At 38.0% G+C, this 23,018-nt stretch overlaps 11 protein-coding genes across 11 annotated transcripts; 8 read left to right on the forward strand and 3 right to left on the reverse strand.

Annotated features, from left to right (window-relative positions):
- Positions 1 to 201: 201 nt before the first annotated feature.
- On the forward strand, positions 202 to 2,092 carry PHYBLDRAFT_62669 (hypothetical protein; the record flags this gene model as incomplete). Its single annotated transcript, XM_018440999.1, has 5 exons — positions 202 to 248; positions 402 to 478; positions 866 to 922; positions 1,755 to 1,799; positions 1,956 to 2,092. 5 exons carry the CDS (start codon positions 202 to 204, stop codon positions 2,090 to 2,092), a joined length of 363 nt encoding a protein of 120 aa, XP_018296607.1.
- A 1,616-nt stretch (positions 2,093 to 3,708) lies between these two features.
- Positions 3,709 to 4,078, reverse strand: PHYBLDRAFT_140638 (hypothetical protein; the record flags this gene model as incomplete). Its single annotated transcript, XM_018430438.1, has 2 exons — positions 3,709 to 3,933; positions 4,073 to 4,078. 2 exons carry the CDS (start codon positions 4,076 to 4,078, stop codon positions 3,709 to 3,711), a joined length of 231 nt encoding a protein of 76 aa, XP_018296608.1.
- A 183-nt stretch (positions 4,079 to 4,261) lies between these two features.
- Positions 4,262 to 6,940, forward strand: PHYBLDRAFT_176851 (hypothetical protein). Its single transcript, XM_018437821.1, has 4 exons — positions 4,262 to 4,651; positions 4,712 to 4,839; positions 4,892 to 5,067; positions 5,124 to 6,940. The coding sequence occupies exons 1-4, from the start codon at positions 4,280 to 4,282 to the stop codon at positions 6,716 to 6,718; spliced, it is 2,271 nt and encodes a 756-aa protein (XP_018296609.1). The 5' UTR covers positions 4,262 to 4,279; the 3' UTR covers positions 6,719 to 6,940.
- A 7-nt stretch (positions 6,941 to 6,947) lies between these two features.
- On the forward strand, positions 6,948 to 8,177 carry PHYBLDRAFT_140640 (hypothetical protein; the record flags this gene model as incomplete). The annotated part of the gene is made up of 4 exons (XM_018430439.1): positions 6,948 to 7,326; positions 7,406 to 7,509; positions 7,607 to 7,889; positions 7,963 to 8,177. 4 exons carry the CDS (start codon positions 6,948 to 6,950, stop codon positions 8,175 to 8,177), a joined length of 981 nt encoding a protein of 326 aa, XP_018296610.1.
- A 615-nt stretch (positions 8,178 to 8,792) lies between these two features.
- PHYBLDRAFT_163673 (hypothetical protein) lies at positions 8,793 to 10,330 on the forward strand (the record flags this gene model as incomplete). Its single annotated transcript, XM_018434854.1, has 4 exons — positions 8,793 to 8,870; positions 9,187 to 9,233; positions 9,565 to 9,608; positions 10,179 to 10,330. 4 exons carry the CDS (start codon positions 8,793 to 8,795, stop codon positions 10,328 to 10,330), a joined length of 321 nt encoding a protein of 106 aa, XP_018296611.1.
- Positions 10,331 to 12,227: 1,897 nt separating this feature from the next.
- On the forward strand, positions 12,228 to 13,234 carry PHYBLDRAFT_140641 (hypothetical protein; the record flags this gene model as incomplete). The annotated part of the gene is made up of 2 exons (XM_018430440.1): positions 12,228 to 12,678; positions 12,747 to 13,234. The coding sequence occupies 2 exons, from the start codon at positions 12,228 to 12,230 to the stop codon at positions 13,232 to 13,234; spliced, it is 939 nt and encodes a 312-aa protein (XP_018296612.1).
- A 222-nt stretch (positions 13,235 to 13,456) lies between these two features.
- Positions 13,457 to 14,173, reverse strand: PHYBLDRAFT_140642 (carbohydrate-binding module family 13 protein; the record flags this gene model as incomplete). The annotated part of the gene is made up of 4 exons (XM_018430441.1): positions 13,457 to 13,792; positions 13,885 to 13,956; positions 14,031 to 14,050; positions 14,110 to 14,173. 4 exons carry the CDS (start codon positions 14,171 to 14,173, stop codon positions 13,457 to 13,459), a joined length of 492 nt encoding a protein of 163 aa, XP_018296613.1.
- Positions 14,174 to 14,366: 193 nt separating this feature from the next.
- On the forward strand, positions 14,367 to 16,026 carry PHYBLDRAFT_179598 (hypothetical protein; the record flags this gene model as incomplete). The annotated part of the gene is made up of 1 exon (XM_018438173.1): positions 14,367 to 16,026. One exon carries the CDS (start codon positions 14,367 to 14,369, stop codon positions 15,786 to 15,788), a length of 1,422 nt encoding a protein of 473 aa, XP_018296614.1. The 3' UTR covers positions 15,789 to 16,026.
- Positions 16,027 to 17,077: 1,051 nt separating this feature from the next.
- On the reverse strand, positions 17,078 to 17,233 carry PHYBLDRAFT_104331 (GATA-type zinc finger transcription factor; the record flags this gene model as incomplete). The annotated part of the gene is made up of 1 exon (XM_018427837.1): positions 17,078 to 17,233. A coding segment is annotated over one exon (156 nt), but the record flags the coding sequence as incomplete, so codon positions are not given.
- A 1,283-nt stretch (positions 17,234 to 18,516) lies between these two features.
- Positions 18,517 to 20,412, forward strand: PHYBLDRAFT_18557 (hypothetical protein; the record flags this gene model as incomplete). Its single annotated transcript, XM_018439094.1, has 8 exons — positions 18,517 to 18,668; positions 18,734 to 18,821; positions 18,952 to 19,099; positions 19,171 to 19,344; positions 19,465 to 19,816; positions 19,918 to 19,985; positions 20,054 to 20,078; positions 20,163 to 20,412. Coding segments are annotated over 8 exons (1,257 nt in total), but the record flags the coding sequence as incomplete, so codon positions are not given.
- A 266-nt stretch (positions 20,413 to 20,678) lies between these two features.
- On the forward strand, positions 20,679 to 22,872 carry PHYBLDRAFT_18303 (hypothetical protein; the record flags this gene model as incomplete). The annotated part of the gene is made up of 12 exons (XM_018438712.1): positions 20,679 to 20,768; positions 20,834 to 20,911; positions 21,017 to 21,077; positions 21,135 to 21,234; positions 21,296 to 21,312; positions 21,371 to 21,422; positions 21,479 to 21,607; positions 21,676 to 21,932; positions 21,986 to 22,030; positions 22,097 to 22,302; positions 22,379 to 22,535; positions 22,586 to 22,872. 12 exons carry the CDS (start codon positions 20,679 to 20,681, stop codon positions 22,870 to 22,872), a joined length of 1,479 nt encoding a protein of 492 aa, XP_018296617.1.
- Positions 22,873 to 23,018: the final 146 nt, after the last annotated feature.

Consider the following 23,018-nt stretch of genomic DNA (forward strand, 5'->3'; position numbering starts at 1 on the left):
AAAATATGTTCAGGTTAGCTTATGACACCGAATGGGACGTATTCGAGCTGGCTTTAACACGCTGGTGGTCTTTACATTCGTTACTTACCTGGTGTAAACGTAAACTGGCCTAAAGGAAGGGAAATACAAATAAACAGACGCGTATGCCCTTGAAATAATTCTTTCCTACGCCAATATAGATGACATCATCATCTATTTGTGATGCAAGCATTCTTAGCCACTGTGAGAAAAAAGGTGCGCTTCAGGGGGTAATTTTAAAAAAATCACATGCGTTTTACACAATCGCCCTCTGAAACACCCCCTTTTTACCGTAGTGGTTATTTTGGTCTAATAAATTCTCTCACAGTGGCTAAGAATGCTTGCATCACAAATAGATGATGATGTCATCTATATTGGCGTAGGAAAGAATTATTTCAAGGGCATACGCGTCTGTTTATTTGTATTTCCCTTCCTTTAGGCCAGTTTACGTTTACACCAGGTAAGTAACGAATGTAAAGACCACCAGCGTGTTAAAGCCAGCTCGAATACGTCCCATTCGGTGTCATAAGCTAACCTGAACATATTTTCGCCTTTTTCTTTTTTAAAGAGGCGCTCCATATTTTCAACTTTGGCAGATTCAAGAAAACGAGTGAATGGCTAATGCTACCAACCTCATGCGCATTACTCTTGAACAAGATCTAACTTTTTATTTGTTATTTACAATAGACTGACAGCAAGAAATAGTCAGAAGCCTAGAAAACACTCCTGTTCTTGTTCTTGTGTGCAAAAATCTGCTGCTAATCTCCATGCTTACTACTTATCAATTTGACATGAAAAGATATTAACGTGTTTTGTCTGCATAATTTTTTTTTCAAAAATAAAATAGCGGTCCAGCGGGCGAGTTCATTAGAGTACGCGAGTACTTTGGTGAGCTCCTTAATCGGTGAGTAATCGTTCTAAAACATAAGCTAAAGCAAAACATCTCAGCATTTTATCTTGTTCTTATTTTGTATATAACGAGGTTCAAGCCAACAGGTTAACCTTCGGGACCCTGACTGAGCTCTGGTGGTGTCCAGGATTCTGAGTACGAGGCCGAGGGTTTCAAGGCATTGCGCCAACTTCTTTTTTTGATGCTTAGTCGTCCTTCATCTCGGTGTTGTGCTGATCCACCGGATGTCGTATAAGTGAGATGTCCCCAACTTCGTACTGTGTTTTTAGTTAGTTTTTTTTCTCGTTGGGTCCGTTTTTTTCTGCGTGTTTGTTTTTGCAGGTACGTACTTTTATATTTCTTTCTTTCTTTCTTTTTTATTACAGCAGATTTTGAAGCACAAGAACAAGATGTGGAGCACCGATGGGCCTTCCCTGGATAGGCATTTAGGATTTACCGACTGGAATTATATATATACCTAATATTTACCTTCAATAAATAAATAAATAAACAAATATATAAACATTCTCTCTAAACACGTATTATCCTTGTACTTGGCTATTTACAAAACATAGATATGCGTATAAAGCTATAAAAGAATATATATATATGCTAGTAATAAAACAACTTGTCACATTTTCAGTAAATGCACACTTCTTACATTGGTTACCTTTTATATTTATAGACGAGTTTATTGCTACTAAATATTGCTATATTTAAGACTTTTAGTTGAGGTCGCATGCCGAATACATATTTCTATCGTTTGAAGAGACAAACACTATGACCTCCCCTCCCTTCCATCTTACTTTACATTATCTAATACTATTTGCTTAATAATAATAATTAGTACATGATACATCTACCAGAAATCTATTTCGAAAGTTTCGCATAAGTAAGAAAATAATACAGTGCTTCTACTCGAGATTGAGACAAATTTGGGAATGTTTCAACAAAGAAAAGTTAGTTTTCAGACAAAGTAGATAGTTATTTAGGCACTTTACCTGTAATTGTTTAAACATCTCAAAGAGCCAAACTTTTTATGTTACAGTGACTAGATTATTATTGCTGTTGCTATCGCTACTTTTACTGGGACGACGTTTCCTAGTTGGGGACGACATTTTGATTATATTGGGCCACAAATTGTGGCCTTGTTCCTGGCATGGAATAATTATATCTGGTCCATAAGGCTACAGAATATTTGTATCATTTTTTGTACTTTGCGAAAAATAAATAAAAATAAAAGGGTGGGTGGGAATTAACATCTGGTGTTTCTAGGCTCTGGTAATATATATGTGAAAGAAAGACAAAGGCACTATACGCGTAAAAAGGCCAATACATAGTAGAATATCCAACAAGATTGAGTCACAATTTAATTACAGTAATTTCTTATAGTCTTTTGCATAAATGGCTATTGATATAGTGTATTTGCGATTAATTATTATTATCTCTTTATTGTCAATCCTGAATTTAGGGCTACTAATTGAATATACTGGATTTTTCTTTGGATGAGACATTTTATTATTAAATTGCCCAAAGTCGGACTGTAACTCTTAAAAGAAGGAGAGATATTTGCCTGAAGAGAGATCGCTGAACACACAAAGTGTGAAGATAAAGTAGTAAGCTAATACATACAATGAATGTGTTGTATTTTTTCAAGAGACACTATTCTGCCCTGAAGGATTAGAGAAAGACACCGGGCCCCGGACAAGTAGTCACAATTAATTGGCCCAGTTAGATAGAAATGTCGTGCCCGTAAGATTTCTGGTTAAATGAATAAGGTTGATGCTGTGATATCAATTATAGGGTATCAAAACCCTAATATATTCTACCGAAAGACTTGCCTTTTTAATATATAAAATAAAATATAAAATGCTAATTACACCGTAAAAAACCTTCAATATATATATATATTTACTCTGATTTGCAATTAAACATTTTTATTTGTATTTTACATAATTCAGTTACAAGAGCTGCCTAGAAGATATATGTGATCAATACATTTCATTTAGCTTATTGATTTGACAATTTTTGCTTCTTAGTTTTTTCTTGTATACAAACAACAAAATGATACAGAAAACGGGGCAGAATGTGCACCAACTTTTATATGGTATAGTATGTGCAAGTTAAATGACCGATAACATCTATGTTATGTTATTTATAATAGAGCCATGATGTATCTATTATTCCATAATTGAACCAAGAAGGATTTCCAGAAAAACAACATAAAAATAAGGTATTGTTATGAACGAGGGTTAATTTTGTTTAGATATGTGCATTCTCTAGTAGCTTGTACACCACGTTCTAGTGCTTAATATTTATCTCATCAGTTAATCTTTTTTTTGTTGGTTTTGGGAACAAATGAGAGATATGATAAGGAGGATCTTGGATTCTTATCTAACTTTGTCCTTCCATTTGATTGAATAATAAACAAGAAGAGAAGAACGTCAAACAAACAAACAAGCTTTGAGATTGTGCATGGAGCTATTAGGTTCAGTAACTTTAAAAATAAAGCACAGAAGTTACTAAAATATTACCTATGACTCTTGAATATGTGTGCACAGATGATTCAAACAAGAGAATAACGACTGACAGCCATATCTGTTTATTTAGCCTAGAGTTACACAGAATGAACCCCACATACAAGACTGCTGATGGTGGGAGGGCTTTTGTTGTTCGTCGGATAAGTATTAATTTGCAAAACATTAACTGATCTTTAAGGATTTGCTTAGATATCTTTCTCCAATAAAATATAGGTATAATTTATAGATGAGTCATGTTACGCAAGAAAAGATATAGGTGATCTAACGACAAGGCAGACAAGTCCTGGTTCCAAGGTCCTCACGCCGATCCTTGGGACGATAGAATGAGATGGCGTGGTTTATCTGTAGAGATAAGATAACCCCAATCGAGATGAAATACAGAAACAGTAAATTAAACTTGAGCTCTGTCCGGGTCATAGAAGGGGTCATTTCCTTATCTCTGTGTGCTATCGGAGATCCTCGCGATGTTGAGTTGCATGGCCGCTTCTATAGCAGCTGTAACAAAAAAAAGAGTATAACGGTCTTGGTGGTGAGGTGTTAAAGGTCTTTATATACCACCAACAAACAATCGATAGAATATTATCCAATCAAAAATCATCTATTAATCAAGCGCCGATCCACTAACCTTCATCCTTACACTTAAAATCCTAAAGAAGCAAAAGCATAATCCTATGAGTCAGCTTCACTTGAAGGTAAAGTCCAGTCCAGTCCAGTCCAGCCGATAGCGGGGATTCTTCGTTATCTTTTTTAAAAAACGCAGTCCGCATTTATATTTATGCCCCCTCTCTTTCTACACCGATTCAAGCTTGTTTCTTCATCTCCTGCATAAACAATGGCCCACGAAGCTCGTCTTAACACTGTCGTCGAGAGTCTCACCAGAGCTCCTCGCAACGTCCAATTCCCCGTCAAGAATGGCCGTCTGCAGTCAATTTCCGAGATTTTTGGTGAGAATGTCTTCTCTCTCAAGGAAATGTCAAAGATGCTCCCCAAGCCCGTCTTCAAGAAGTTCACCGAACAATTGAAGGGTGGTCGCAGCATGGACAAGCCTACCGCCGATGCCATTGCTCACGCAGTTAAGGTCTGGTCTATTGAGCGCGGTGCTACCCACTTCACCCACTGGTTCCAGCCTTTGAACGACTCCACTGCCGAAAAGCACGATGCTTTCTTGACAATGAAAACTAGCTACGCTAATGGATTCGAGGAGGTAAGATATAAGCAAAACGGCATACATCATTGGTTCCGCGACTTATTCACACTATACTAGACCACTGCCATCGATACCTTCTCTGGATCCCAGTTGTTGCAGTCTGAGCCAGACGCTTCTTCTTTCCCCTCCGGTGGTATGCGTACTACTTTTGAGGCACGTGGTTACACTGTTTGGGATACCAAGAGGTATGTAACCTTGGATACACTCGTATAAGCATACTAACTTATTATACTTTAGCCCTATGTTTATTCAGGATGGTCCTCATGGTACCTCGATCCTCTATATTCCATCCGTCTTTATTTCTTACAACGGTGAGGCTCTTGATGAGAAGTCCGTCCTCCTGAGATCCTCTGAAATCATGATCAAGACCACTCTTGAGTTTCTCAACTTGATTGAGCCCGCTGATGATGAAGGTATGTTGTGGATACGATTAAGGGGTAAATTTTGGTTATTTACCGGTGCGCCACAGATCATCCTCGCGCCAAGCATGTCTACACTACTCTCGGTACCGAGCAAGAATTCTTCTTCATTGACCGCGCTCTCTATACCCTCCGTCCCGATCTCAAGATTGCTGGCCGTACCCTTCTTGGTGGTCTCCCCCCTCGTCACCAGCAGTTGGAGGACCACTACTTTGGTAAGATCCCCACTCGTGTCTTGGCTGCCATTAGTGAGTGTGAGTTCGAGCTTGCCAGACTTGGTGTCCCCATCAAGACTCGTCACAATGAAGTAGCCCCTGCCCAGTTCGAGGTTGCTCCTATCTTTGAGGAGTCTATGCTCTCTGTTGATCACAACTTGTTGACCATGGATGTTCTCCACCGTGTTGCCCATCGCCACAAGCTCAAGGTTCTCTTCCACGAGAAGCCTTTCCGTGGTGTCAACGGTTCCGGCAAGCACTGCAACTGGTCTTGTGCCACTGACCAGGGTGACAACTTGCTCGATCCTTCTGCTACTCCTGAGACCAATTACCGTTTCTTGCTCTTCCTTGTTGCCATCCTTAAGGGTGTCCTCGATCACGGTGATCTTCTCCGTGCCGGTATTGCCTCGGCTTCTAACGACCACCGTCTCGGTGCCCATGAGGCTCCCCCTGGTATCATCTCCGTCTTCCTCGGAAGCCAGCTCGATGAGGTCCTCAATGCCATTGAGGAGGGTCGTCCTGTCACCAACTACGATGACGCACACATGAAGAACGTCCGTGTCGACGGTACCGTTCTTGACTTGAAGGTCGCTGCTCTCCCCAGCATTGCCCGTGATTTGACCGATCGTAACCGTACCTCTCCCTTTGCCTTTACCGGTAACAAGTTCGAGTTCCGCGCCGTCGGTTCCAAGCAGTCTCCTTCTTTCCCCGTCACTCTTCTCAACTCTGCTGTCGCTTCTGCTCTTCAGGAGGTCAATGCTGCTCTTAAGAAGCAGATGGGTAAGAAGTCCGTTGCTTCCGATGCCGACAAGCTTGTCGTCATCCGCGAGTTCATCAAAAAGACCAAGGCCATCCGTTTCGAGGGTGATAACTACACTGATGCCTGGGCCGCTGAAGCTGCCAAGCGTGGTCTTCCCAACATTAGAAAGAGTGTTGATGCCTTTGGCTGCATCTTGAAAAAGGAGAACGCCGATATGTTGAAGCGTCTTGGCGTCTTCTCCCATGCTGAGCTTGAGTCTCGTGTCCATATCTTGACTGAGAAATATGCTAAGGATGTCACTATTGAGGCTCAGACCTTGTTAACCATGGTCACTCAGCAAGTTCTTCCTGCCGCATACCAGTACCGTCGTGAGTTGGCCGAGTCTGCCTCAGCCATGAAGAACATTGGCGTTGAGTCCACACCCGAAATCGAGCTCTTGAACGAGCTTACTCCTCTCGTCCGCAACCTCCAGCTTCGCACCAACGATCTCAAGAACGTTATGGATGAGATGCTCAAGGTTGAGGAGCTCCTCCCATTGGCCCATGGCGCACAGAAGAAGGTTATCCCCTGTATGGATGCCGTTCGCTCTCTTGCTGATCAGCTCGAGTGCCTTGTTTCTGACAAGCTCTGGCCCTTGCCCAAGTACACCGAACTCTTCTTGAACATCTAAAACATCAAATCACTCTATCCCCTTCACTCTAGTTACATGTCCCAACTTCGCATATTGTATCTATGTCAATGAACATAAGAAAACACAAATAGTATACAATTATCCAATTCCATAAATTTACCCATTCAATCAATCAATCAATTATAAAAATATAAATAAAAAGTCTGAATTTCCCAAGGGCGTCTTGTCTTTCACAAAAATAAAATAATAATATCGGGACTCAATCTTAATGATGCAGGATGAATATTCATTACCTTCAATGTATTCAAATACACCAGCTGGAATTACTCGCAAATCACCTGGCGAAGACTCTGAAGATTCATTAGAAGATCCTAATGACCTTCTCGCTGATTCCTCTTCACCATTGCGAGGAACCTACCGTGATCACCACAACGGTGACAACCAACTAGCATGGTTAATGCTATGGACCGCACTTTCGATGCTTCTCATGACAGTAATCCCGGTCCTAGCTGATATTCCCGACATAAATCCTTGGTTCAATGGCAACACACTCTGGCGGCTATTCGACCCTGTAATCACCTTGCCACTTAATTTGTTCGTTATAACCAGGGCTGATGTTATGGTCACAGGAGGAAGATCCCGTAACTGTAAGAAGAGCATTATTATCATACTATTACTAATACCAATAATAATAATACTAAACACTACATATCTTGTGTTTTATAGGTGGCTTTTTAAGCGAACAAAGTATCGGTTGGTTGTTATGGGCTATTGGCGCGGGAATTTATGTCCAAGGACATGGGATGCATACTGCTGCAGCATTGTTCAAGGTAAGAAAACTATTAGTTAGGACCAGTTTCAAAATATGATAATATAATAACTAGATAACTATGTTGAAGATAATTAACTGCTTTATCTGGCTTGCAGCATCCTATCGAAGATTTCAACTTGGCCCACCCTGAATTGGTGACACAGTATCCAATTTTGCATGAAATGTACCTTAACATGGAGGATTTATGGGAGCATAAGATTGCACATTATATGTATGCATTTGGAGGGATGTGGATGTCTTGGGCTCAGATATATGTATTCCGTAACCAAGTCCATGGCCCACTGCCGAAATTTCCTAAGATTGTCTGGGCATTGGGATCTTTTATATATGGTCTACTACTAGCAGGTGTGGCTATTGAGTTTCCTGCTGGTTTGATAGGTAAGCTCGCATACTATATAGGCACACACATATATATATATATATCACGTTTCTAAATATCAATACATGTCAGTCGGACTCGTTTATACAACGGTTATTGGGTCAATTTGCGTTGCAACTATTTTACTAAATAAGAGAAGTCTACCACACGGAGGTCTGCTTACAATGGGAAGACGAATGGTACCCCAGTACTATCTTGGATCCTGTGTAGTTGGACTTATTATTATAATTGGATGGTTAGGAAAATATGGATTCAAAAATAGAAAAGAATCTGGGGTTGCAACTTAGTTCCTTTTATGCTTTTATACATTGTATTATATATATATACTATTACAACTAGAATCTGTATAAATGAATTCTATAATATATTGCACGAGTAACACTTATTTTAATTATGTAATTTTTTTAAAGAAAAATGTTATCTTATTAATATTTAGAAACCGTATTTTGAGGTCTAATAATTTGAACTGTAAAGACCAGAAGAAGAAAATGCGAACTTCGCTAGACAAAGGTTCTGTGTATACGGAAGTATGGATATATATCCAAATAATGATCTTGTCTGAAAAACTACCCACTATATGCTTTTAAATATTATAATCAAGAAAGATATTATGACCCTCTTAGAGTGAAGTATTTAGTTCTCCTAATCTACGAGTGATATTTTTTTTTAAAAAAAATAGTAGAAAAAGAGGAGATTTTAAAGAACTGTAAGTAGTAGAGTAATCAGCTAGGATGTGATATTTGATTAGACATTTTGCTTAAACCTGGCAGTGTGTTCTACTTAAATTGGCTTGTCAGTAGTAGTGGTAAAACTTGAGTTTTTCTTGCTAAAATTATCAACAAAAAGAAAGTTACTATTATTATTACTTGAGGAAGCATATCGATTGCTATGATGGGATACTAATGGAACTTTCAACATTGTCAAATAAAAGTGGTGTATATGTACGAAATACGGCTCAATTAGCATTATGGTGTTGCAAAGTAAAAATAATCCCGTACTGTTAATATTGAGGTTCATGATAACTTTCTGGGCGTGAGCTATGGTAGATTTGTGAGAAAACTGAAAATAAAAGTATAGTATTGTAACGGGAACTAAAGAGAGGAAGTTGACCGAAATCCAGCTTCAATACAATATGGCGCTGCTTACGATGAGAAAGATATTAAACAATAGCCTTTTCAGTGAGTCTGTGAATTGTTTGAAGAAAACAATAATTGATTTCGATCCTTTGATTATAGAAGTAATAGAATTCTTTAGGATTTATTTTTATCAAATAAATGCAACATTTCCTGTAAACAGATTGAGGAAATCATCCTGTACGATACCCGAATAGAAATGCAGCGACGGTAGGTCTTCTATTCCTTCTTAAAATGACTGACTGACTTGACTCAAGCTACCTTGATACCTAAGTTTTTGGCCAAAGTAGGGTATATATGTATTTTTAGCTATTTAACAAACTTTACTAAACCAAAACCTTGTGTGAATTATCAAAGCCAATTTACTATTTATTACCAAAAAGATTGAATTTATAAGCAAAAGAGAGGGCTATTTTATATAATTTACTAAGAAATGATTAGAAAAGATTGCAGAGCTGTATTTATGTATATATTAATTAAAATCGTCTTTTTTTACAGATTATTGATATAAAGCATTGAGTAAAATAGAAAAAGTTAAAAGATGCTCTTACAAAGTACCAGGTTGCCCAGAGTTTATGGATCAGTGTAAATGCTTGGAAAGAGATCAGAATCATATTTTTTTTTACTAAACTCCGCGATTTAAATCGACTTTGTATGACGTCTAAAGAATTAGAAAAGCCAAGTAATTCTTGTCTATAGGGTAAATATGTGTATATATCATATTATTCTAAATGTCTTTATAGGTTATAATCCTAACCTTAAATAAAAGCCTATGTTCCATCAGAATTATGCTTCTTACTATAAGAATGCTACTCATAACCATTTAGCCTTGATTCAAGAAGATATTTGACATTTATTAGACTTTAATCATATACATATATATATATATATATGTACTTAAGAATATGGTAACCTTATATCATTTAACGCTCAAAAATTATAAGTATATATTAAGGCATATAAACCATAAGAGATTCTTGGCACAGCTCAAACCTTGATCGAAAGAATTCTTTTCAAATATTATTTCCTTAAATGTGTTACACAATAAGCCTTGTTTGAAAGATCTTTTAAAAAAAATCCCTTTTAAAATGATAATTTGGAGATCCTTCAAAGAATTCTGTTGTAAACATAAATCTTATTTTTTTTATTTCACAGTAGTAGCCTTTGGTTTTGACTATAAGAGAGTTAATTTATGTATTTTCTCTGAGAAATCACAGGAGGACTCCAAAACATCCACCAATACTATACCTGAATGTTTTCTTGACAGTGCAGGGGAAATACATCCTTTTATTACACGATTTGCCTGATTTATCCATGCATATAGTGTAACATGCTAAGCTTAGGCATACTGATGGATATTACAGAAATAATTATGACACATTATATATCGCGTACCACTTTTGAAGTCAATTATAGAGAGAATCAGAGAAAGTGGGCTAAACATACAATATAGACTTGTGGTTGAAGGTGGCTTCTCCTTATACTATTGTAAGATAAACAAGACGTATATAGCCATTCTATATTGTATCTAATAAATTTGTGAAGAGTACAGTTAATTCTTGAAAGTGATCCATCTTAAAATGACTTTTTAAATATATTCCATATAGAAACCCAAAAGAAGGGTCGGATTAGCCACCACTATGGATCTCCTTGGTCTGGGTTGGTGGCTGCTCTGATGTTGTTGCTTTAATTACGTTAGGGCTTTGCTTAGATACACTTCTCTAATTTACTAATATGGATTTATTATCCAAAAAGGACTAATCTCTGGGCAAGGGGATGCACGATGGTTTCTGGTGTAGGATAAAACTAAGATTATCTGTGCCTCAACAATAAAAGAAAACACATACTTTGGTTCAAATAGCTCATTTTTGTTCCGTATAATATAAGCTGTAGCTGGTATATTGCATCATTCTATCATACCTTGTTTTAATAACTACAGCAAAATCTTGACGCGTACATAACATAAAACATTAATAGCTCTAATTTTTTGTAGAAGATTTATTTTATCTTAATTTGGAAGAAAAATAGTATCAATTTTAAATGTTTCATTTAGGTTAATTTTTAATATCTATCTCAAAAAGAAAGGCTTGATTGATATGATTCTCTGCATAGGTGTAAAATATAATGCAAAGCTACATGCCAAGCCGGAACGTGTATGGAGGCTGTGGCAAGTGATCCAATAGTCTGGATGACAGAATTAATCCCTTAACTATGGCTGGTTTTCCAGACACTTACTAAGTTTGGCATTTTGCTGAGCTAAACAGGGCTTATATTTTCCATGTCAAGAAACAAAAAGCTATTAGCTATCCTATCATCTCATACAATTATAACAGCGTTTTTTTTTTCAAGTTGATTAAAGCATCCAAAAACTAGTAAACGATAAATAACAATACTATACACTCATCTACGCCTCACAAAATAATTTTAGAGAAAGAGAGACAAAATATCTTGTCTATTCGCCAAATTGGATCTTGGAAAACTCAAAGTAATTTTGATCTGTTTTACCATGGGCTTATGTTTGGGCTAATTTATTCTGCCAACAGATATCTACGTATAATATTTTACAGTTGAATAAAAAAAATTAATTTTGTTTCTTGTAAAGGCAGTTTAGATTAAACTTTATTCCGGGAGAAAAATACATACTTATTGTCCGTATTATTGTCTGGTAGCTTAACGAGGAGTATAGAGATGACCTAGTGTTGCTGGAAGAATAGACCATATAAGGTATACACCGGTGAAAGGACAACCCAACTTTACAATATAGTCGATCAAAGCAAGGGAATAACCAACGGGCTACAAATAGAATGATACACTGCCTTTTCTTTAGAAATCGGGAAATTCAAACTTCTATAGTCGAACACACACACAAATATATATATATAGATTTGTACCACTTGGTTTTAAAAATACTATACATAGAATATTCTATGCAAGTAGAAAATGATCGCTTTATTGAAATGGAAGGTGGTTCAGCTTGCTGAGCATCCTTTTCTCCTACTTTCCTAAAAAGAAGAAGACATAAACTATATTTAATTCTACCTAAGCTATAGTAGATGATGTATAGCTTTATCTCTGTAGCCAATATGCGTACAAAGTTAAAAAAAATTGTATAAAAAGATATATTTTTCTGTCAATTCATTTCTCAAAACAGCTTCCAGATCAACCAGCTTATATTAACTACCTCTTTCCCTCTTATTACTTTGAATGTCAAATATACTCAAAGACAAAAACTATTCAACATCTTCTTACAGTATGAAAAATACTTCCGAAAGACGTCAGTCAGAAGCACTCTTGGAGCCAGATCGAGACGACAACTCTGTTACCATACAAGACATGCCTATAGACACTCCAGAACCAGAAACCGATCCCACTTCTTTATATACTGATCCTCTGTCAGACCCCAAAGTTAAACGAGCTTTTATACTACGTCAATTTCTTTCTCTTGCCATCGTCCTTGTTATAAACGTCGGCCTTCCTTTGTTGATTTACTATGTGCTGAAGATGTATATCAGCATTTTGGTTGCTCTTATTCTATCCGGTATCCCTCCTCTCCTCCATGTACTGATTACCTTCTACCGGAAAAGACGTGTTGATGTTCTTGGCTGCATTTTCGTAATCTCATTCATTTTGTCAGCTGTATTGACACTTATCAATGGTAAGACCCTTAATAATTCAGTTCAAGTGTTTTTATTGTATATTAAATCATACATTGTATTATTATAGGAAATGTTCGGTATGCTTTGTTACGTGACTCTGTTACTACTGCCATTGTTGGTCTCATGTTCTTGATTACACTGATCCCTCTCAAAACTCGAATCCTTACTATCCGTCCTCTCACATTCCTCATCACCCTACAAATGACAACAGAGATGCCGCCTATGACTTGGACAGATAGACAAGGAGAAGTCCACAGCCAGTCTTACATGGAATGGTGCTGGGATCAATTTCGATGGGTCCGTAGAAACGCTTATATAACTACCTCCTTATGGGGCTTTTTTCTTATGGGCGAGTTTGTCGCAAGAGTTCTTATGGTTCAAAGTACATTGTCTGTCGACGATATTGTTCTTTACGGAAATATCATCTTGATATGTGTTATTGTTATAATGACAGTATTTTCTGTTTTAAGAGCTATGCAGTTCAGTAAGATGTTCAAGCCATATGCAATTGAATGGCACAAGAATAATAATTTCCCTGTAACTACCACCGTTTAATCCTTGTATAATTTCTCTTTTATTTATATCTCTTTATTAATACTCAATAAATCTCATTGAATTTCATATACTTAATCTATAAACTATACAAACGTGACAATATACTATATGAACCCTTCCATTCAAATAAAAACAACAACAGTACAAACAAGAAGAAAAAAAAATATTCGATATAATATGATTTGCTCATAATGGCCATAAAATGATAGGTATATCACCGAGTTAGTCAAAATCGGCTTCAAACAGAACTTCTCTCTCTGCTCGAACGTTTCCCGCTGGTACAAGATCCCACAGCTGGTTGACGTTTGCATTGTCAAGAGCAAACTTTTTGTGGGATAGAACTAGTCGTGTTCCATCCGTCTGATAATTCCCTTTAACATCCAATACCATGTGGGGCTCTGACAGAACGTATATATAACCATCCCTATATCCCCATTGCTGATTCTGGGCATCAGCAACTAGCTTACGGTCATATTGACAGATCAAAGCATGGTCTACAATTGGTCCTCCTCTGACATCCAAACATTTTCCTGAATGCTTGTTGATAATGAATCCTTCCTACCTCAAATCAATTTCAAAATGATCCCTTGTTATTATGAGTAAAGCAGTCTTGATGGATAATTCTCTCTCTCTCTTATCATCTTTATTACCTGATAGTACCAGAGTTGGTTGTCTCGATCATTATCATGTTTTGGTGACCATATTAATATTTTACCGTCGTTCTACAACTGTGTGAGTCTGTAAGGTCTTGATTTTATTTGCTTTTTTTTTTGGCTGAGCGCTGCTTTGATCTTACTTTTATAGAGGCTCCGTCGACTATAATATTTACAAAAGAGTGAGTAAGAAGTAGGTATTTTGTTAATGTTATACCATACCATCCACAACCTTTCCAGAATTGCGAGACTGGATGTAAAAATAACCTTCAGGGAAATCTGCCATTAAGATAGGAAGAGAATGAGAGAAAGAGGCGGATAGAGTAGTTTCAGAAATGGGCTACTATTGGTCTAGTGGACAAGGGACGTCATAAAGACAGCTGATTGGTCAAAATTTTAAACTCTTAGAAATCTGGACGTGGTTGTTATTGTTTTGTTTTTTTTACACCTGTCTTCTGCTGTTGCTGTTGTTGTCAGTAATGAACGTCCACAAGACGACTGTCGCCCTGAGTGCCCTTTCTCGGGCTAGTTTACCCCGGTCAGCTATTCGACAATCGATAACCAGTTTCCCAAGAGAAAATCTATTGCTGCCTGTTAATGTCACAGTTCGCCATGCACATAATGGTAACTGCGATGTATATCGCTTTCACCACGTCAAGACGCTTACGAAATTGAACCAAAACTTGCTCGGAGCGATTAGTAATAAGAATGAGGAGGCTGTGTGGAGAGTCTACACAGAATTAAGCGAAACCAAAAAATTAAATAGCCTCACTGCTGAACAACACTCTATGGCCCTGAGAGCATTTCGTCTCAAAAACCACGTTTCTTACGGCTCTGAAGAAATCGAGAATATGAAAAACCGAATATTATTTATTGTTGAGAATATGAAATCGCTGAACATTGGACTTGATTTACGTGACTATAACCATCTCTTGGACTTTTTTGGACGTGCCGGTGATTGGCAGACTTGTGTTCACTACTGGGATGAAATGATGGCTGAACCCAAGGGACTTTGGGGTGTTAGCCCGGATATTCACAGCTACAATTTTTACATGCGCGGCGCCTTGCAGGGCAAGAAGCCTACCGAAGTATTCAATGTACTTGCACTTATGCGCAAGGACAATATGGAGCCCAACGTTTTTACCTACAGTACACTTATCGAAGCCCACGGGTTAATGGGTGATATCCGATCGGCCGATGCTGTGTACCAAAAAACATTTTTGGATGCTACAGCAGCTGCCAGTCCAGAGTCAGCTCCGGGATTCTTTTCATTTCTGTCGTTCCAGGGCGGGAAGCAGGAATTAACCAATGTCGCGGCCCGTGCGGTGCTTGAGTTATTGCCAATTTCACCCGAGAGTGGCGCTCTTAAGCCTAATACGAGTGTGTTTGTGGCACTGATCAATGCACACGGCCGTCATGGAAACGTCAAGGGATTGTCTCACATTCAACACAAGATGATGCCTGCAGCTAAAGTGCAGCCTGACATCAAAGTCTACAATGCACTCATACGATGGTATTGCAAGCATTCTGATATCGAGTCTGTCAAACAAGTATTCAGTGATATGGAAAAAAACAACATCAAGCCCACTGTTACTTCATTCAACTATCTATTCAGACATGAAGCACTCAAGGAGAAGCAGACACAGAAAGCTGAAAAACTGCTAGACCTTATGAAACGTGTCTACAATATCACCCCGATTACATCCATGTATCGTACTCTGATGAAGATTCATCACCATCACAACCGTAACGAAGATGCCAAACGGGTATATCGCGATTATAGTAAAGCGAATGGAATACGAACAGAATCAGAAGCAGAATCAGAAACAGAATCAGGAGCAGAAGCAGAATCAGAATCACCAAAACTATCCACACCCACGCCAGCAGTTACAGGAAATTAAAGAAGAAGAAAGAGAAAGAGAGAAAGTAAAGAATATCTAATGTCACTTCAATTCATTCCTAATCTCCCACCAAAACCCCCTCCCCCCACTCGCACTCTCGACAGCTCTAGTAGTCTACGAGGGAATCAAATCATAAAATAGACAGGTGTTGTAGTGACAAACGTTGTATATAAAGTAAGAGGACGATCGATGCTTGTAATATGATTCTTTATTTGGCACAAGTTGCCATGACAGCGTCTTTGTGTGGTTCAATCGTTACATAAGAAACACGTGAAGGGGAGCATTTAAGGGGTCTCCGCAACAAAGATAAGAAGAGTGGCAGGACAGAAAAGGCAACTGGTAACCAAATCGGGTTTATCATTTTTCTTATCAGTCGTAAGGTTTTGAGGATAAGACTTGTGCATTTTGAGAAGGGAAAGAAGTATGAAGTAGTTATTAGGCGGGAATAGTAGCAAATCTGAGGGTATTTTTCTGCTTAAATATATGTATGAATGTGTGAGTGTGTATATACTTATATATAGATATTAGTGAGGTGGGGTCCAGGAGGCTCTATGGACATGCGAGTCTATGGGGGCGAGTTGGAAGCGAGCGTAGGGCCGTGATGGTTCGGGTGTCGGCCGGGACTGCAAGGGATCTCCTCTGGGCAATGGCGCAGGGTGTGTTCCACTGCTCATTGACCCTTCCGGGGGCTGGAGACGACCTGCGTTGGCACCAAGCTGATGGAGGAAGTTTGCTAATGGGTCTTGTTGTTGAGAAGCAGGCGTGTCAAGCTTCATTACATCTTCTAGACTCTTTAAAATTTTAGAAGAGTGCGACAAAAGAACATTGATGCTATCAACCTCCTGTTGAAGTTCATTACGCCTCTGTTGTAAGGCAAAGCGAAAGCTACCAGCCTTGCTTGGCTGTGATTCTTCAGTTGGAAGCGGTGGCGGTGGCGCTACGGGATTGTGATGACTCCATATATCTTTAGAAATATTTACGGCAGCAATAAGTGATGAAAGATTTGGCAAGGAAGATGTTTTTGGGGCAATAGAGCGCGTGTTTGTGGAATTGTCATGCTCGGCTGACAACGAAGATGGCGTTTTTATATGAGATTCTGACGCGAGTGATCCTTTCCTAGAGCCAGAAAACGTGGGTATATCATTACGGTGATGTTGAGGAGGAGGGGTTATCCTTTGTATGATATCACGTTGATCAACGTCTGGATAGATCTTGAAGGTGCTTTGTCGACATTCGTTACGCATTGGTATATCTTGTTGCTGTTTCTGCTGAAAACCGACTGGACTAAATCTCTTACGTCTCTTAATAGTCGTTCTCTTCATTGCTATGGGTCTTTGAACGCTGTGCAATTTATAATACAGCCCACAGGCATTACAGATAGTGTTTCCATCCTTATCTCTGCGCCAAAGTGGGGTCGTGCGCGTGTGGCAATTAAAACATTGTATAATAGGAAGTGACCAAAGGGCAGGATCGCTTGATTGACATTCCTGGTACCTATCTGAACTTTTCTCTTGTTGAGTTTCTGGGAGATCTTCTTCTTGTTTTGGATAGACAGGGGATTCACGATGGAGAGAGGTTTCAGATTCTGGTGTGCTTTGTTCAGATATATTACTGTCAGACCTAATATGGCGCCACTGGTAAGATGGCTGAGTGTTGAGGACTGGATGTTCGATAGGCTGAAGACGAGAATGTCTGATGTCTTGAACCATTTTGTTTTTGAGAGGGTCCATTTTGTTATTGATTTGTCACTGAGTTTATTATATGGCTAATGTTGAGAAGCAAATCCCATGAAGGAACGGAAGGGGAGCAAGAGAAGAAAGAAAAATAGAAAAGGATAGGAAGCATTAAATACATCAAGAAAATCTCAAGCAAAGATATCAAGATACAAGAGCACAGACTGTTGATTGGCGACTGATAGGCATATTATGTCACCCCTGACAATTGAAATGAAAAATGAAATGTTTTTTATAGGTATTTAATGCGATAAGATACGATACGCTGGCTATAGTTGGTTTCCATTTTAAGCGTGCGATAACTTTATTGACTCCCGGTTCTGCTTCCGAATACATCGTCTTTTATTCCTTTTTCATTGGCTATCCAAACCCAATGTACCGTATATCTTGCGTCCCATTGTTCAATTCACAAATGACCGACTTCTTTAAGAAGCAGGATTTTTCTATTATTGTGCTTCGATCGTACAAATTTCTGCTGTAGATCAATCCAAGATGAGCTATTTTATCGACGGATTACCATATCAAAAAGAATCTATATTTTTCCTTTTCGTATTTTAGGAAACACAGGATAAACTCCCTCAAGTGACTCGTACCCAAGCTCAGCTTCGTACCACAGGCGCCTACCCACTATACTCAATTGTCTTGGCTACAATTGACTTTGCAAGATTTATATATATATATATATATCTTTTGCTTCGTCTGTAATTCTTTTACTTTCTCACAGTTTGGAATGCGCATTACGGCCAAGCTTTTTACGATCGCAACTGCGATTACTTCCCTTGTCATTGGACAAGTGGTTGCAGAAACTAATTACCAGATCCCATTCGTCAATTCTGTTGACACTCAGGAATTCAAAATTTTGACCAACGATGCTGTTGAAGGTTATGCTGTTCGAGTCAAAGAGCCCAAGTCTTGTGAAAGTGGTGTACAGGTAAACAAAAAAAATCAAAACAAATAACAAACAACAAATAACATACTGTGTTATCACTACATAGTACTCTGGTTATATCGATAATCTCGAGACGGACGACCATTTCTTCTTTTGGTTCTTTGAGTCTCGTACTCTACCCAAGAGTGACCCCACTGTATTGTGGTTGAATGGTGGACCTGGTTGCTCTTCAATGATGGGTTTGTGGATGGAGTTGGGGTAAGACTTTTTCCTTATATTTTTTATATAATAAAATACGTTGGTCTAAATATGTTGTATTTCAGCCCCTGTCAAGTATCACCTTTTGGAAATGAAACATTTGTAAACCCCTACAGCTGGAACACATTGGCTAATGTGATATTTTTGGACCAGGTAAGCTTACTACTTACTTTATTCAGAAAACATTGCTTAGATTATCGCATTACACGCATGGTGCAGATATAATCAAGGTTCTGAGATCCTGATAACGATTAATCATTTTGTTCATTTTTCTTTTTATAAGCCTGTCAATGTTGGTTACAGTTATGGAAAGTCGAAGATTAGAAGCACCAAGGAAGCAGCACGCGATGTGTACGCTTTCCTTCAGCTTTTCTTGAGCGAATTCACCGAGTATGCAGAGAATCCTTTCCATATCTCTGGTGAATCTTATGGTAGGACAAACTCACAGAATTTTTTATTTTTTTATTGCTGGAAAGGCAATTTAATCCCTTTTGTCTATTAGCCGGTCATTATCTCCCTGCCATTGCCACCGAAATTATTGAGAATAACAAGGATGCGGGCAAGCACGGTAGAGTCCCAATCAAATTTGATTCGATGTTGATCGGCAACGGCTGGACAAATCCTCGTACTCAGTTCAAATATTACCAAGAATTTGGTTGCACTAAGAACGGAGAAGGTAAAAAATATACATCTATAGGATGTGAATTGGTTACAAAATATTCCGCGTTCAAGACCAATAATATAATTAAAACATATATCAATATTAATACAAAAAAAATAACATATATTTCAATAGTTGGCCCTATTTTTGATAAAAAAACATGTCAAGGTATGGTTGACACCTATCCCCGTTGCAAGTCCCTGATGGACACTTGTTACAAGCATCCCTCTGCTTTGACTTGTATTCCTGCCACTCTCTATTGTGAAAAGACCCAAGCCGGACCCTTTGACAAGACAGGCTTGAACCCTTATGATATTCGCATGGATTGTGAGGGTGACAGTGGTCTCTGCTACAACCTGATTGAATCTATTGAGATCTGGGCCAACGAAGACAAGGTCCGCGCTGAACTTGGCGTTGACCCCAAGGCCGGGAACTACACAGGCTGTAGCGATTCGGTTGGCTTCCGCTTTGGAAAGACAGGTGACAAGTAAGTCAAATCATGCCACACGATACGGCTCTATTAAGTACCTTTTGATATCTTTCAATGTCTTACATGAAAATCTATATCTTTTCCCTTATCTCTTATAGCGCATTCGACTTTTCTTCAGATGTAGCTCAGACTCTGATTGCTGGTGTTCGTGTTCTGCTTTACGTCGGTAAGTTAAAACAAAACCAGTAGTTATACATTTCAACCCTAATCATATATACATATATATTATTATAGGTGACAAGGACTGGATCTGTAACTGGTGAGTCGTGGGTTTAATTTAATTATTTATCTATCTATTTCCAAAAAGAAAAAAGAAACTCACCAAACTAATCTTATCTTTTAGGATTGGAAATAAGGCCTGGTCTCTAGAGATGGACTGGCCCGGAAGAACTGCTTACAATGAAGCAGTAGACCACCCATGGCACAGCTGGCTTACTGGTGAAAAGGCTGGCGAAGTGCGTTCTGCAAACAACCTCACATTTTTGCGTATCTACGATGCCGGACACATGGTTCCCTATGATCAACCTGCCAATGCGCTCGACTTCTTTGGCAGATGGATCAACCATATTCCCCTCAGTTTCTGGACTGATTAAAAGAAAAAAAATATCTTTTATTTTATTTTATTCTTATCTTATTTCATATTATTTAATTATATTATTTAACAATAATAATAAAAATAATATTTTTTCTTAAATTTGTTTCAAAATAATAATTGGAGAATCTCATAAATTCCATACACAGTCAGCTTTCCCATACTGGTGCACAGACGCTCTTTGTATAGGCAAGTCCGCCCTTTTCTTTTCCCACTAGTTCATTTTCCTTTGGGCAACCATTTTATCTCTCTATCTTTACCATTAATATGAATAACCACTTTTTTGAACCCCCAGCTTTAAGAAAGTCAACTAGTGCATTTTATAATGGACACAAGATTATCAATGACCCAATTCATGTAAGCGAATGTCTTTACGCTTGATATGATTGCAATGCAAAACTCATGATGCATGCTAATCATAGGGGCACATTATGTTGGACGATTACACGATTGACTTTATAGACACTGTTCAATTCCAAAGGCTAAGAGACCTCAAACAGGTATTACTATATGAGCTATTTGTGTGCAACAACCAGTTAACCCCACTCTTTTTTTTTTTAAAAAAAAATACGCTATACGGCCGCTCATTATTCTGTATTCTGTAGCTGGGATCAGCTTATTTTGTATTTCCTGGTGCTAGCCACAATAGGTTCGAGCACTCTATTGGTAAGATCTGGCTCAATAAATACATCTAAACACTCACAATATTTATATTTGTGGTAGGTGTGTCGCACTTGTCAGGAACACTTATTGAGAGAATAGCCAAAGACCAGCCTGAACTCCATATAACAGAAAACGAAATTAAATGTGTCAAACTGGCAGGGTAAGTGATACAATATGTGTGTATATATATATATATATTAAATCTCGTTCTATTTTGGTAGATTGTGTCATGATTTGGGTAAGAAATGATAGGGAACAATATGTTTTATGAATCCATCAATTCATATCTCTATTAGGCCACGGTCCATTTAGTCATGTATTTGATAATGAATTCATGCCAAGAGCAAGGTAAAAAAAAATACATACAGCTGAACTATACAATCATACTAAGCTCAAAGCTTTAGGCCTGGCATAAAGTGGTCCCATGAACAAGCGTCTGAGATGATGCTTGAATATTTGATTGACGACAATGGTATCGATATTGAACCCGAGAGTATTAAACTTATCAAAGGATTGATTGCCGGCGAACCAAAGTCCCAAAGGTACCTTTTATGATAAACACATGTCCTATTTAACATTTATTAAGCACCAATTATTACAGCCAATATGAAGACAGGCGGTTCTTATTTGATATTGTAGCCAACAAGAAAAACAGTGTCGACGTAGACAAATTTGATTACATCGAAAGAGACACACAGAACTTAGGATTACGTAGCTCCTATGATGCCAAAAGACTACTGGTGTACAGTAGAGTAGTAGATAACCAAATTTGTTATCACCACAAAGAAGTCTACAACTTATATGAAATGTTTCATACTCGTTACAGTCTTTTCAAGCGTATTTATACTCATCGTGTTGGTAAGTTGGTAAACAAAGCTTTATCAAACCGCTAAATCACAATTGTTTTTTAGGCAAAGCTGTAGAGCTTATGATCTCAGATGCTTTAGTCAGTGCTGGTAAATTAATATATTTCACTATATAACAAGCTTATATTGACCTAATTGCCTCAACAACAACAAAAGACGCTCAGTTGGGTATCTCAAACGCAGTAGACAATCCAGAAGAATATCTTCATTTGACAGACGATATCATTCGCGGTATAGAACGATCAAAAGAACCCTCATTAGAAGAATCTCGCCAAATTATCAAGAGACTTCGAACAAGAAACCTATACAAGTTTGTTGATGAATTCTTGCTACCAGCTGATATGGAAGCAAAAATTAAACAAGTAAGACGAGTTTTCGTATATGGATAAAGAAGAAGAAAAAATCGGTTATTTTGTTCATTCATGAATGTATTTACAGGAAGCTATATCGCCCGCAGAAATAATTTCTTACCAAAGCGATAATGATGGCCTAGTAGAAAATGATGTGATTGTTGACTGGCTTAAAATAAATTATGCCATGAAAGACAGGAATCCGGTTGACTCCATTCGGTTCTTTTCAAAATTCGATGACAACGGTAAGTAGTAATAGCTTAAATTCAAACACTAAATCTCGTCAACACAATAGTATCTTTTACTATTCCCAAACAACATGTATCCTACATGATCCCAGGCCAATTCCAAGAAGTAATCATTCGTGTGTTCGCACGAGATCCTGCAAAAAGCAAGGCTATCCAAAAAGCATTCCGTAGTTTGATTAAAGTGATTGCTCCAACCGATCCCAATAGTCATATAGAGCCAAGCCATGCCCTTACGGTCCCTACCGACTATGATACTATTTTGTCTGCAAAGCGGCGTCGTTCTACAAGCGGATTGCTGGGTCAAGAAGTTGTTAAGAAATGGACAGGACCGTAATAGAGATATTATTATAGAAACATGACAAATTCGATGCAACTTTTGCTATATTTTATTATTTTTATTTTTATTATTAATATTTTTATTATTGTTTTGATGCTGTAAAAATTGTGTATTTTTTTTCTTTCTTTTATTTATACATTGTC

The sequence above is a fragment of the Phycomyces blakesleeanus genome, assembly GCF_001638985.1.
Source record: "Phycomyces blakesleeanus NRRL 1555(-) unplaced genomic scaffold PHYBLscaffold_3, whole genome shotgun sequence".
Taxonomy (NCBI): domain Eukaryota; kingdom Fungi; phylum Mucoromycota; class Mucoromycetes; order Mucorales; family Phycomycetaceae; genus Phycomyces; species Phycomyces blakesleeanus.